At 55.2% G+C, this 14,775-nt stretch overlaps 1 protein-coding gene across 2 annotated transcripts in view; it reads left to right on the plus strand.

Annotated features, from left to right (window-relative positions):
- The window catches only part of MSI2 (musashi RNA binding protein 2), a 441,294-nt gene that overhangs the window by 401,640 nt on the left and 24,879 nt on the right, over positions 1-14,775 (plus strand). For both annotated transcript variants that reach the window (XM_047758358.1, XM_047758359.1), the window contains exon 11: positions 5,630-5,692. In XM_047758358.1, the coding sequence (XP_047614314.1) occupies positions 5,630-5,692 (63 nt within the window). The remainder of the gene's footprint in view (positions 1-5,629; positions 5,693-14,775) is intronic.

A 14,775-nucleotide genomic window follows, 5' to 3' on the forward strand; every position in this document is an offset into this window, starting at 1 on the left:
TCCATATGCCATGGGTGCAGCCCTAAAAGGAAAATAAATACATAAAAATTAAAAAAAATAAAGATTCCCCTCAAAAATCACAGTTTGTCTGAGCCATAAGGAACCTCAGAATTCACTCATCCGAAGTCAGAGAAATAAGTAGGGACCAAGCCAGCCCCGCATTCCAGGCAGCATTTTCTTGTGCCAGGAAGGGGAGAGAGGATACAAAGAAAGAGGTCCATGACCTGATACCCTGCCGTGGGCAGTGGGGCCCTTCAGGGTTTCCTAAAAATCAAGGACACCCCAAAGCATCCTCTAAATCTGGGATTCTCTGCCCCCATGGTGCCGCGGAATCATCTGGAAGGCCTTTAAGACAAGATAGAGACACAGGCTCCGCCTGATTCTCTGTGTGTTAAAGCGCCTTTGGCCTGGATAGAGACCCACTGTCTGAATGAGACCCTGCTGTGGATCTCGCAGGAGGCGGTCGCAAGGGTCTGGTGATGACCGTGTCCTCAGGAGGGCCTGTCCTTCCGCAAGGTAGCTGGATGACAGACTGTGCAGATGGGTGGCGTGATGTAACTTTTAAAAATTTATGCAAGCTGAAAGTTCCCCTGGTGGCACAGCGGTAGCAAACCTGACTACTACCCATGAGGACGCAGGTTCGATCCCTGGCCTCGCTCAGTGGGTTGAGGATGAGCTGTGAGCTGTGGTGTAGGTCACAGACACGGCTTGGATCCCGCATGGCTGTGGCTGTGGTGTAGGCTGGCAGCTGCTGCTCCGATTGGACCCCTAGCCTGGGAATTTCCATAGGCTGCAGGTGCAGCCCTAAAAAGCAAAAAACAAAAACAAGAACTGAAAGCCTTTAAACCAAAGATTCTCTCCCTCGGTGGCACCCTGGGATCACCTGGGAAATGTTTGAAAGGTCCCCCTGTCCAGGCTGCATCTCAGACCAGATACATCGGAATCACCAGGGGTGGAAATCATTCATTAGACAGGACAGGGTGCTCTTGTTGGCCACAGCCTGGAACCTTTCACTGGGTTAATTACTCTCCTGGCCCGCTCCTGTGGGCATTTGAGTTTGCAGCCCCCGAGGTGAAGGGCAGGGAGTAGAGAGGCAGCTAAAATTGCAGGTGGCACTGCCTTTCAGCTCAGTTTACCCAGTGTGTCCCAGCACTGGCTCTCATCCACCTCCTCAGGGACCCCTGATCTCATCAGCAGATGCTCCATGAGAATCTTCCAGGGGACAGACTCTGAGCTAGGTCCTGAGTGGGACATGTGACTCAGTCCCTGCCCTAGAACTTGCCCCCCAGCCAGAGACGTTAAGACGTGCAGGTAAAAATAACTGTGCTTCGGTAAGGCCGAAACTGCTAAGTGCCACAGAAGCAATAAAAAGTAGGTGCAGTGTCACAGAATTCTGCAAAAAAAACAAGAGCGCTGTTGACTTCTAATTTGCAGCAAAGTCTCACAGCTCTAAAAAGTCCAGAAAAGTGTCTCATTCACTGTCAGTCGGATGGCAACAGCTTGCACTTAGAAGATGAGTTGCTGATCCCGGAGGTGTGATAGTGCCAAGCCAAGGGGCATTTTCAAGTGACAGAGGGACTTCAGTTTGTCATTCTCCTAGCCCAGGAAGACTGGCTCATGCAGGCTTAGGGATAAAGGAACTTGAGAGGTCATCCAGCCCGGCCTCCTTGCAGGAGACAGGAGTTGGTTCCTTTGGGCCCAGAGAAGTACAACACCATGCCCACGTCACACAGCAAGGCAGGAGCCACTGGGGCTGGCGGCCAGGCTTTGATGCCCAGTCTGGTGGTCCTTCTGTTTTTCCACTGGTAGGGCGCAGGAGCACCAGACTGGTGAGATTGGGTCCTTGGGTCTGATGGCCATTCAGCAGTCGCAGCTCCAGCAAGGTTTGCAGACACCTGCCCATGTCCAGAATTCCACCATTAGTGCTTCATTCTTTCTGCATGTCCTCTTTCAAATGCAAGTCTTTAACAGGAGGAACATACTACCTTCCTAAGACCTAAGTTCCCAGGTGGGCATCCTGTAGCGCTCAAGCCTTGAAGTTTCATTAGCAAAAACATTTGTCTCCTTTCTGCCTGATTTCCTACTACAAAATGGGAGGTACTGGGCCACAAGGGTCATGCCAGGCAGGCAGGCTGGCCCAGGTGTTGTTGGAGCCAAAGGAACGCATGTTCTCATTTTGAGGCATGGAAACGTAGCTCCGCTAAAGTGACATCATGAAGTTGGGACAATAGGAAAGATTACAGACCACTGTCATAGGTAGGAATTCAGGCCTCCTGTGCGCTTCCAATATCTGACTATGTGGCCCACTGTGGAGAAAGGGGACTAACCCTGCATGGGGGAGAGTCGTGGCTCGAAGGCAGGGCTGATGGCTGGACAGAGCCCGAGTGGCCGCAGCAGAATGCCAGCTAACGCTCATGATCATTTACTTCCTGGCACGCATTCATCTAAGCACTTTGCACATATTAAGCTCCAATGAATAGCGTCATCTCTTTTACACACGGGGACATCTAGGCTCAGAAAGGTTAAGAGGCAGTTGCCCCAAGTCACTCAGCTGGCAAGTAAGTGGTTGAGCCTGGATTTGAACCCAGCTAGCATCCATGTCTGTCCATTTGGCTTTCGGGCTAACCTGCCTCACAAGGAAAAGCCTGGTTGTCCCTTTCATGCGTTGGCCAGACAGGCTGTGTCAAGGACGGATCCCAGCAGCAGAGGGGGATCTGGGCAGTAGGATGCTAGGGTGGCCGCGGCACTCATGGACCAGGGGCTCGGCCACACTTGCCTGGTTACAGCCCCAGCAAGAAGCCAGGAGTCCTGCCAGACCTACCTCATTCCCCCCTTCTTCCCCTGAATACACCCTTCCAGGGGAGCCAGGACCCCCATCCCTATAAAAATAAGAGGTCTCCCAAGGAGGAAGCCTGCCACGGGTGGCCCCTGGCTCCTGAGGGCCAGGGGAGAGATGCTGAGAACAGGACGAGGAGCTGACTCTGCAAGGCTCCTCCCTCTCTGCTCTTCCAGCCCTGGGGACTGCTGGTCCTCAGGTCTCTCCTGCTGTCCTGGAGACAGGCGGTGCTCCATCGGGACAGCTTTAGGCCCAAGAGTTCCCTGGCTGGGGCAGCCCCAGTGCTGTCCCCCCTTTCCTGGGTCTGTGCTCAGGCCTCCCCCACAATCTGCACCACCAAGGAGAGTCCATTGACCTTGGAAATAACATCAGCGGCTCTTCCACTGGTTCATCTGGAGAAGGTGTTGGGGGTGACCAGCGAGGCTAGGGGGCCCAACAGAACAGGGAAGGAGGGTATGGAGCTGAGGAGGTGGATGAGATCAGCCCCACACAGGACTCGGTGGGGTGGGGGTGGGGGGTTGGCACTGTGGCCCTAGAGGCTCAGATGCCCTGTGGCGGGGGTGGGGGGTGACCTTTGGAGCCTACCTCCACTGTTCTGGGCATACTAGGTGGCTGTCCTCCCCTGCTCCCCCACTCCCTTTTCTCACACGTGTCACTCTGCTTAGCCCCATTTTGATGGTTGAGATTAAATTCCAGCCCTTAGCAGTGTCTGCTGCACAGTCTTCCGCAGGAGCCTTTATCTGAGATTAAGAATAATGGGTTTCTTTTCTTGGATAAGGTTGTTTTTTTTTTTTTTTTCCCTTCCTCTTTCTCTCGGACTTTTGGTCCCAGATGCGCTCAACTCCAGAAAATAGACCTTTGGCTAAAAGTCTTTTGATTGCCGAAACTCCCCTTCCCCAGTGCTCCCCGCCCCTCCCCACCACCACTTTTTCACGCTTCCAAGGGTAGGCGGTGAGACAGCGCCAAAAAATAATGACCTTCCTTCCAGCCTTCCTTCCCCCCCGCCCCCCCCCCCGCCTGCCTCCTCCTCCAGGAGCCCCTGAGCCCCGCAAGCAGAGCTGGGGGGCTGAGAGTCGGGATGAGGAGAAATAACTCGACGTCTTCCTTATTTTCCTTCAGCACTTTCCGCCAGCACCCCCATCTTCAGAACTCTAGATCCCGCCTGGAAGAAATGGGGAACGGACTCAGTGGGGGAGTCCCTTCCCTGGTCTCGGCAGGGGTCATTGCCGTGTACATTTATTTCACCTGGATCTTTCTTTTTCCCCCTTCAACAGCCCTCTTACCATATTTAAATGCAAGTATGTCTCTTTTCATTGGCATTTGAAGTAGTTTAGCGTGACGTTTTTCTAGACTAGCTCCTTCCCTTTTGAACTTCTTTCCTTCCTGTAGTTCCGTGTAGCTAGGATGATAGCCTTAGAGTTTAGAGGGCTTCTAGTTCGCTGTGTTTGGGAGACGGCTCTGTCTCTGTCCTCTCTCTCCTCCCCTGCTCCTCGCCCTCTCTGGTGCATGCCCCCCCCCCCAGCCCCCCTCATCCTGTACAAATTCCTTGGGTCTGGAAGGCTCAAAGGCCAACGCTGAGCCCCCTCTGCTGGGGGCTGCTTTTTTGCTGCTGGCTTCTGGCACATCATTGAAAACCACAATCACTGGGGATCAGGCCTCCACGTGTCTGCCTGGATGGCAGAGGGTGTTTGTTCCATGTGTGGGAGCGTGTGTCTGATGAGTGTCTTGGGGTGTGGCTGTGAGTGTGTGTGTGTGTGTGTGTGTACACATGTTAGTGGCGGAGAGGAGCCCAGGAGAGGGGGGGACTTGCCCGCCTCTTCTTCACCTGGACACTCTGCAGCCACGCTGAGTCACCTGGTCCAACATTTAGGCCTGTTGCTGGGACAGCCTTGCTGCCTGGTGTGTTCCTAGAAAGCGCAAGAGTTTGGTCAAAACCCCCAGGAGACTCTTCAAGACCGACTTGATTGGGACAGTGGGGCTCAGAAAAGCCAAATCTAAATCCCCTTAAGGTGTCTCGGGAGCCGCAGGGCTCACCCTACATAGGTCCTGGCAGCCCCAGACTTCCTCCCACAGCTGGACCCCCAGAGTGCTTCCCCTAGGCGTGAGGCTGTGACACTGCTGACACGTGGGTCTGGAGTTAAGATGACCAGCAGACCTGCAGAGCCGCAGGAGAACCACTGGACTTAAGACATGTCCTGGCCAAGACACCTGTTGTGTCCAGAGGCCATCCGCAGGGCCTCCTGCCTGTGGCTTAGGACTGACTGCTCCGCTGGGACCCCTGCCAACAACCCGGCCGTGCCTGCCCCCCGCATCCCCCAAGCCACTCTGGACACGCCCTGGGGAATCACCAGGCACTAATGCAGGGGCAGCAGGGAGCTCACCCTGCCCTCAAGAGAAGTTCTTCCTGGGAGTTCCCTGGTGGTCTAGTGGATAGGATTCAGTGCTTTCACCACCGGGGCCCGGGTTCAGTCTCTTGTCTGGGAACTGAGATCCCGCATTAAGCCGCTGCACACCACAGCCAAAAATAAAGAGAAGCTTCTCCTGATCCTCTCTAACTATTTTGGTGTGCCCTCTCAAACCAGTTTCTGGGGTGACAGATGGGTGAGAATCAAACACATGTAAAGATGCTGTGCCTTCCAGAAGCCTAAAAGCCACTGATCCACGTGCCTCCTAAAGGCTGACCCGTGGACCTCCCTTCCCAACCCCATCTTCTGTGTGGGGGTGGGGGCGTGTGGCCTGGGACACGCACCCGGGACCCTCCTTCACCCCGCTCCCCTCTTCTCTCTCTGCCAGGCTTCCCGGCAGCGGCTTACGGACCAGTGGCAGCGGCGGCAGTGGCGGCAGCCAGAGGATCAGGTAGGAAGGTGTACGGGCCAGGCGGCTCCCAGGCATGCCCAGTGTGCAGGGGAAGGTAAAGGCCCGGTTGGATCTGTGCGGCTGCGTCTGTCCACCACTCTCACCACAGCCCGGAGGGTGGGGGCAGGGAGGCGCGGGCCAGGCCCCGCTGCCCAGGGCAGCCCCAGCGGGGCTCAGTCATGGGACTGCAAACCGAAGGTAGCTGGTGATGCTCTCACTGAAAAAAAGGGAAACGCGTTGCGTTTTGACTTTGCACGGCCCCTGCACCTGACAGCCGGGCTTCAGGGCACCAAGGATTGTGTCCCTCTTTGCTTTTGCTGGTTCACAAGGCCCCCTGCCTCGCGTCTCGGGCCCGGCCGGAGAAGTTCTAGGTTAAGACCTTGGAGCAGCCCGCCCTCTCAGCCCCGGCCCGCTGCTCTTGGCCGGTGGGCTTGCTGATCTGGCTAAATCCCCGAGTCCCTGAGGGTCACCCGTGGGGCCAGCTCGATCCCAGTGAGGAAGGCTGCTTTTCCCGAAGCCCCCATGGCACCCTTAGCAGAGACCAGAGAGCACCTAGTTCCAGCTGCCAAGGGAATTAGGAGTTTCTCTTCCCTCCCCCAAGGGCCCAGGTCGCTTGGTGTCCGAATCCAACCTTTTAGGGAGTGAAGTGGGAACCTCTTCCCAGTGCACCGTGGAGTCGGGCTGGAGCTGGGCTGTTGTCCCGTCGTCCCCGCCCCCCAGCCCAACCCCTCCATCTCCTCCCCCCACCCCCGACCCAATTCCCACCCCCCCACACACACACATCACTTTCCTAAGCAAGTGGAGCTTCTGCTGTGTGCTGGGCCCCCAGTGAGGCTTCCTAGCCTCCCCCACTCCCCTGGTCACCGAGAGCCCCATGCCACCCCCATCCCTCCTAAACCCAGGAGCCGTGGTTTGCAGCTCTCCCCTACACCCCCGGGCCAGGGCGCCGGAGCACCCAGGGATGTTTAGTTGGACATAACAGGGGCTCTGAGGAGGGTGGGCAGAGGGAGGTGCTGATGAGGGGACCAGGAAATGGAGCAGTAAAAGCCCAGAGAGCAAATGCCAAAAACCCCCACACCCTCGGTGGTAAGAGACGGGCACAGTGAGGCCCTTTGGAAACGTCAGTAAAAATCCGTTCCATGCAAACTGGCACTGCCTCGAGCTACAAAGGACCCACTCCCCTGAGTCACCCATTGGGGGTTTGTTTGGAGGGGCCAGGGAATTCTCGGGGGGCTGCTGAGGGCCCATTAGCCAGAGAGCTGGGCAGGCCGGCAGGCAGGGCCGGAGTGCCGGGCGCCTTTCCTCCGCTTCCTCCTGCCCCAGCCGGCCTCCAGAGCCCCCACCCACCCTCTGGCCCGTGTCCCTTGGTCCCCCTGCCCTGGGGGCGGGTTGTACAGCTGCCTCGTGTCTCCCTGTTCCATGTGTTTTGTTTTTTTTTTTTAACTGGAGTGCTTTTTGGTATCATCAACGAGCCTCTGTCCTACCTGTGCCTGGGGGAGGGGACCAGAAAAAGCAACATCTTGAAAAATTTTTTTGGAGTGTTGTTGGTTGTTGTTTTCTCTGTTCAGTTTCTTTCTTATTGTAACTTGGATTATGAAACTAAACTTTAACCCGAAATTAACCCTGCCTCTCTTCCCCACCCCCATTCTCCTTGACTTCATGGCAAGTTTAAAGGGCAGCATGGGGTTCTTTGCGAGTCTGAGAGTGGTCTCCCCATGGTCTGTGCCCCCCTTCTGCCACCCCCACCCTCTCACAGCCGACCCCCACCCCCAGAGCCAGGCGGGAGTCCCCACCCACCCCCTCTAACTCCTAATCCCCAAGGGTCAGCCATCTCCAACCACACCTTGTTTTTTTTGTTTTTTTTCCAGGATCAGTGGTGTTTTATTTGTAGCCATTTCCATCGGGAGCCAAGTCTCCCACAGGCCATTCTAGGTCAGCCATGCTCATCACTGCACTGTTAGTGAATTCTATTCAGGAGTATGCTCCCCGCGCCCCTGCCCACACCAGCCTGGGTTATTAGTGCAAGGAATCAAAACCCTCAGCTCCGAGGTGCCCAGGATGCAGGTTCGGCCAGGAAGCGACAGGGCACCCTCAGTGTATACCCGAGGCCTGATGACCAGGCAGTGGCTGCCAAAGTCAGAACCACCCCACCCCAGGGCGGGAAGACACCTGCCCACGTGTAGACAGGATCGCCTAGAGCTCCCGCCCCCTCTCCGCTTTGGACCTGGGACAGGGTTACACGGCTGGGGATGGAAGGTCTCTGCCCATCTTTCTCTGAGTGCATTTTGGCCTGGAAGGACTCTCCTATCCCATCCCTCCCTCCCTCCCTCTAGAAAATGATCCAGACTCCAAGTCTGGCAGGATGGCCAATTATTTACCTCCCCTAGTGGCCCCTGGGTGGCATTTTGGCATGTATGTGAGGGACTGCACAGACTGATTTGGGTGTGTGCCCAGGCCAGCAGGGGCTCACTAAGGGCTGTTGGCCCCGTTCTGCCTTCACCTGCTTCTGCAGCTCTGCCCCCCCATCCCAGGCCCCCATGATCCCAGGACACCCCCCCCCCGCCCACCAGGGAATAAGGATGCTCCTTCAGCCCCGCCTCCCCCCGCAGCAAGCAGCTGTGGGAGGGCATCGCAAGTTCCACTGCACTCTCATAGGGAGAAGCTGGTTCAGGGCATCCGTGGAGTACCACCCTTGAGCCTGGTCCCATGCCGAACCTAAGAAGTGACTCAGAGGCGTGGAAGCGGGGAGGCGGGGGGCGCCTCTGCTCCCCTGGGGCTGTTGCCTTGGTTCAGGGCTCAGGTAGCCTAGGGAGGGCCCTCTTTTCGCTTTCGTTTTTGGCTATAGCTCCACAGTGTTGTGTGGCTTTTTTCCCTTCCTCGTTATAACGTTAGGATGTGCTGGGGGCGCTTTCCTGAGCGAGGGCCCCCCCCCGGGGGGGGGGCAGGAAGCAGCTTTGATTTTGCTCAGGTTGGCGAGCGCATCTGTCACGGCTGCCTGCAGGTGTCAAGCTAAGAGGTCCCGGGGCTTGGCACTGTGTGCCCACCTCAGCCGACTCCCCTGGACCAGCCCGCCCACCTGCTCCCCCCCCCCCAACCCCGCCATCCATCGGGCCGGAACCTGAGGTGGGCGGGCTCAGGGGACCCCAGGGGTGGTCCCGGCGACTCCTAGATGACTTCACTATCAGTGTCACTTTTCTTTCACCTTCACCCGGAAGTTTGAAACAATGTCATCTTTTCTTGTGCTCAGTCGAGACTTTGTTTGTTTATTTTGATCGTATTCATTCAGTTCCAGTGGCCCCATCATATCCTCTCCCTCCCCGAAATCAAAATCCAGGTTGGCCAATGACACCCCCCCTTCCCCGGCCCCCCGAGGATGAGGGCGGTGATTCGGATTTCCGGGCTATTGGATGTCTGGGTGGCATCGCGGGTGGGTCTGTGTATCAGTCTGAGAGCTTCTGGCCCCTGGCCCCCCGGCCCCAGCCCATCCCCGGCCCAGCCAGGACCCCTTACTGTACTTTACACTTGCCAGCTTTGTTCCCATCTAGTGACATGAGCTCCTGACGGTGGTGGTGAGTGTGAGAGTCATGTTTCTGTTGTCTTTTCTCTTGCTTGGTTGGGGCTGCGGTGAGAGTGTCTCTGAGGCATACTTTCCCGCCTCTCTTACACTAGGATCTGCACACCTCCTCTCAAACACTCTTCTGAGCACGCTCAGCGGGAAGGTTTGTCCACACCTATTAATCCTCTCTCAGTGTCCAGCTTCCTGTTAGTACCAGCTGGTTTGCATGTTTTTGCTTGTTCAGATGAAACAGTTCAAGAAACAAACTCATATCCAACTCTCGAGAAATGTCTTTTTTTGTACACTTTCGTTTTCGATTTTTTTTTCTTTTTTTTTATGAGTTACACCTCCAAAACACTTGTTGTCCAGTAAAACATTTCACACACCCCTGCCTGTTCTTAGATTGTATGTATCTGTGGGACTGAACTAAATGCATGCCTTGTAGTAGATGAATGGTAGCTGTAGCCGTAGTTGTAGAACATGCATTGTTGAGTTGATATTACAGGGTCTCAGACGGCTCGGCACAGCACAGCTGTCTGCAGGAGAGCGTGGGGCGGTGGGGCGGGGGGTGGGGGGGCGGCCAGGAAGAGAAGGGGCTCCATATTTTCAGGGTTGTCAAGGGGCTTGGATCCATGTTCTCGCCATCAGCCACCACCACCTCCCGTCACACTCCCTGCTCCCCCAGTCCGGAACTGGGCCCCCACCCTCAGCTCTAGCCTTCCCAACTGAGACCTCTTGATAGCCCAACTGCATGTGCAAGAATCGAACCAGAGTTGGAAGGAGTCGTCAAGCTCTTCCTTGTCCTTGTTTGTCCTCCTCCTGCTGGGGTTCTTGAGTAGAGCAGGTCTTTTCTCCTTTCTTCAGGCCGAGCAGCAAGGCTCCTCCAGACCCTCTACTCCTTGAGTGCTTTGCCAGCTAGCAGCCAGCCCTTCAGGGACACAGGTCCACGTGGCAGCCCTGTCTGCGTGGTCAGAGGGGAAGTGAAATATGGTGGGCAGACGGATTAAGATCTTGAGACCCTCGGTCTGAAGACAGGGGAGGGGGGTCGACAGGGTGTTTGGTCCTCGTGAAAGTCGGCGTGTGTCCTTATGGGTGGGGAAGACAAAGGAGTGGGAGCCAGTGGGGCGAGAGAGGTGACATTTTTTGGTATGGAGATGATTGGCATAGCTTCTGGAGGAGCGGAGGGGTGGGAGCCTGTAACACCCACAGAGGAGCCTCGGTTTGCACCCATCTCCCCCGGAAGCGTTCCCAGTCCTGCAGCCTGTGCCCTGGGCTCAGAGGGGGCGTCCGTCCTCTCCAGACACACCGTGTCCCCTCCACTTGTGGTGACAGCTTGTAAGGCAGTGCGGAGGTCTCTTAGGGCTTTGGGAGATGACCCTACCCTTTGCGAGCAGATGGGAAGGGCGTAGTTGCCACTCAGGATCTGCTTCCACAACCGGGCTGCTTGGTGGCTCTGACCCAGGGCTGCAGGACACACAGACAAGATCTGAACCTGCAGGGTTCAAGGTACCGATTATCAAGGAAGACAGAAGCCCAGGAAGTCAGAGAGCCAGTGGAGTCCCCTCCAAAGTGCAAAGTGACAGTGCAAAATGATAGCCCGTGGAGAGTGACCCAGTCAGGGTGAATCAGCGTTGACATTCTGTCGGCCAGCAGACAGAATGAGGGCCCCGAGGCCCAGGAAAGGAGATATGGAAGGAGCCAGCCTTCCTGGGGGCGGACTGGGAGATGGCTGAGGGAAACGGCTGGAACCATCAGGCTTCAGACCTCCTCAGTTTGCAGACTGACCCAGGCTGGGGGGCAGCAGAGGGTGGGGAAACCCTCCCCCCCACCACCACCACACACACTGTGCTAAATCCTGGGTCCATCTCTGCTAGGAAAATGGCTTTGCTGCCCTGTGCCTGGACCATCCTAAGAGTTTCTGGTCCAGTAGGTAAGCTGAGCAGGCGTACCATTCAAGTCCAGGATGGAAGAAATAGTTGAACTTGAACAATAAAATAAACTGGGGAGGAGTGTGGATCTCAGGGCACACTCCTCCCCAAAGTGTTTATTTTATTGTTCAAGTTGTGCCCAGTGCAACCCTTTCGCCTTCTAAGTGTTCAGGGCCACACATTCCTCCAGCTGCTGGAGGGATCCGGGCATCCTTTGCACCAGTTGTGGCCTAAGCCTTGAGGTTCGTAGGTTTCACCTTCACCAAGCCTGTGTGGAAGGTCTGCTTTGCGCCAGGCACCAAGGCAGAAAAAGGCGGGTAACCCATCCTGAGAATCTAGATTCCCCTCCTGCCCCACCGAAAGCCCCAAATTCTCATGATGGGTCGTTTCTGGCACTATCAGCTTCATTAAAAAAGGGGAAACAGCGGAGTTCCCTTTGTGGCTCAGCAGAAATGAATCTAACTAGCATCCATGAGGACACAAGTTTGATCCCTGGCCTCTCTCAGTGGATTAAGGGTCCGGCATTGTCATGAGCTGTGGTGTAGGTCACAGACGCGGCTCGGATCTGGTGTTCCTGTGGCTGTGGCGTAGGCCAGCGGCTACAGCTCCGATTAGACTCCTAGCTTGGGAACCTGCATATGCTGTGGGTGTGGCCCTAAAAAAGGGGGCAGGGAGGGAGAATGGATCACGGTGCTGCCTTTATTTCTGAAGATGGCTTTCTTGTGCCTCCATCAGTAGGATCCGATGTCTAGGAAATGGGAGCTGCAGTGCAGGCATCTCTTCTCCCTCCCCCCCCCCCCAACCGCCAGCCTCCCTTGTGCTAACAGCAAGCATTCCCTGGGGGCTCCGACCCCAAGATGGCCCATCTTTGGTAGGATCATGGGGACACCCTCTCGCTGATAGAGCCAGTGCGGTAGCCCAGAGGGAAAGCACATCTGTGACCCTTTAGCGTCAGCTGCTGCAACCAGCTGGACTTATACCCCAAAGGCCTTCCCCGAGCATCTATCTCCCGGTCACTGCCTTGTGCTGTGGGCCCGGGAACCTCGTTTCTCAGTGTGTCATTAAAATCTTCATTTCTAGGAGAGCCAGACTCTTTGCCCGTAAAGAGTCCAGCATTGGATTTCAGTAACCCCAGTGAATTTATAATAATGTGCAGAGCCGCCCGCCTCTGACCTCAGCTTCATTCATTTTCCAAGGGCTTTCGGGCCAACTCTGTTGAGGATAAAATACATCAGTGCTAATCAATAATTTTGTAATAGAAATACCATGCACTTGATAAATCAACTCCAGTGCAATTAGTGACTAGCCTCGAAGCCCAGACCTAAGTATAAGTTAATCCCAAAGTGAATGGAGTGGGGGAATGTTAATGGGCTTTTAAATCAGTGGAATTCTTTTCAGTGGGTGACACTTCAGTGCCCGCCCCCTGGGCTGGTTGGCCCTCTCTCCTGCTGGCTCGGGAGCCCCGGCTCGGCTGTCTGGAAGGTGGGTGGGAAGAATGGTACCCTCGGACTCTCTTTAAGAGGGTGTAGCGCGCAAGAGAGGGGCAAAAGGACACCGGCCCTTGCACCCTGGGCTGGGTGGTGGCACTGCAGGGTCTGGGGAGCCCCAAAAGTTGGTGAACTCACATAGTGGTGAGACTCTCAAAGGAGCACAAGCCTGGGCGTGTCATGGTTCCTTGTCTGCCTGCAGAGCCTAGACTCTCAGATCTGTTAGCGCTGCTACCTCGTGAAATGGGCAGGAAGGTAGAAGTTTGGGGCTTGGTTTGACATGTTTGTTTTTATGAGAAAGCTGGGCTGCAGAATGGTTGTATGACTTATCCAGAGTCACACAGCTGGTTCCCTGGGGAGCCAGGCTTTGGTCAAGGATAAAAAACCCTGAACTTGAACCCAGGTCTTTGGCCTCCTTTAAGGAGCCCTGTAGAGGAACCAAGTTTGTTCATGAAGGACTCACGTGCCGCCTGGGTGCCTGGCACATGCAGGAATGCAGCGTGTCCTGGGGAAGCCCAGCAGCCTCGGCTGCCAGCTCTGTGTAGATTTCAGAACCCGGCCTGGGCACATCTGCCATGGAGTTTCAAAGGACAGATATTTATTAAATGTTTAACAATAGTAATTATTACCATATGTGGCAGGCATCATCCTAGGCCTTGATTCAAGGTATTTTGGGCTGTATCAGAAAACCCAGCTCAGGAGTTCCCATCATGGCGCAGCTGAAACGAATCCGACAAAGAACCATGAGGTTGCAGGTTCGATCCCTGGCCTCGTTCAGTGAGTTAAGGATCTGGCGTTGCCATGAGGTGTGGTGTAGCTCGAAGACGTGGCTCAGATCTGGTGTTGCTGTGGCTGTGGCATAGGCTGGCAGCTGTAGCTGTGATTAGACCCCTAGCCTGGGAAGCTCCATATGCTGCAGGTGCAGCCCTGAAAAGACAGAAGACACACACACACACAAAGAAAGGAAAACCCAGCGCAGCATGGTTAATATGACGGGGGATTACATTGGCCGACCTCTTAGAAGCTCCGTGGGAGAGTGAGCTTCACCTGTGGACTGCTCAGGGCTCTTTTTTCCACAGTTCTCTTAGCTTGAAATGACAATCTCATTTCAAGATTGTCCTTTTGTTGGTTTCCTAGGTTGGCAGATTGGCTGCAGAAGTTTCCTGCTTCATACTGCCCTGTTTAGAGGAAGGGGAGGGGGGTGTCAGTGGTCCAGAATTCTAGCAAAAGTCCAGAACTTTGGGCTCCTTGGCTAAGGTCTAGCCACTGAGAGTGGGATCCAGCCTCTCTAAACTGAAGGGCTCTGACACAGTGGGAGAAGGATGGATTTCCAAAGGAAAATCTGGGTGCTGGTAAAAGGGGGGAGAATCACACTGGATAGATGACCCAGCAGTGGGTCCCCCCGCCACCTCCCCAGACTATCATGTACTCACAAAATGATGCCTAAACCCAGTAAAGAAGGAGCGTGGGGTGGGGGGGAAGGGGAGATGATTAGCTTTGGGGGGAGTTTAAGGAAGGTTTCACAGGTTCACAGGGGAGTGAGTGCTTATACTTTTTTTTTTTTTTTCATTTTAAGGGCTGCACTCGCAGCATATGGGGGTTCCCAGCCTAGGGGTCCAAATGGAACTGTAGCCACTGGTCTACACCCCAGCCACAGCAACATGAGATCCAAGTTGCATCTACAACCTACACCACAGCTCATAGCAACGCCAGATCCTTAACCCACTGAGTGAGGCCAGGGATCGAACCTGCAACCTCATGGTTCCTAGTTGGATTCATTTCCTCTGCGCTACAACAGGAACTCTGAGAGTTTATACTTTTAAAGGGGAAATAGGAGCTCCCCAGGGAACCTGGGGAAACAGCTTATGGGAAGCCATCTAAGTGATTTTGAAGTCCTGCAAACAATTCAGTCTGGCTAGAAAATAAAATGCAGTAGGGGTGGGAGCAACGGCAAGCTGGAGAGCTGGGCAGAGCCAGCACAGCAGGCACTGGTGCCTTGCTAAAGAGCCCGGATTCACCCGGGTGACTGGGAGCCTCAGAGAGGCCTGAAAGCCAGAAGTGACATCAGATTTGTATGTGAGAGAAGCCTGACAGCAGGGTAGATTAGAGAGT

The sequence above is a fragment of the Phacochoerus africanus genome, chromosome 14 (assembly GCF_016906955.1).
Source record: "Phacochoerus africanus isolate WHEZ1 chromosome 14, ROS_Pafr_v1, whole genome shotgun sequence".
Lineage (NCBI taxonomy): Eukaryota > Metazoa > Chordata > Mammalia > Artiodactyla > Suidae > Phacochoerus > Phacochoerus africanus.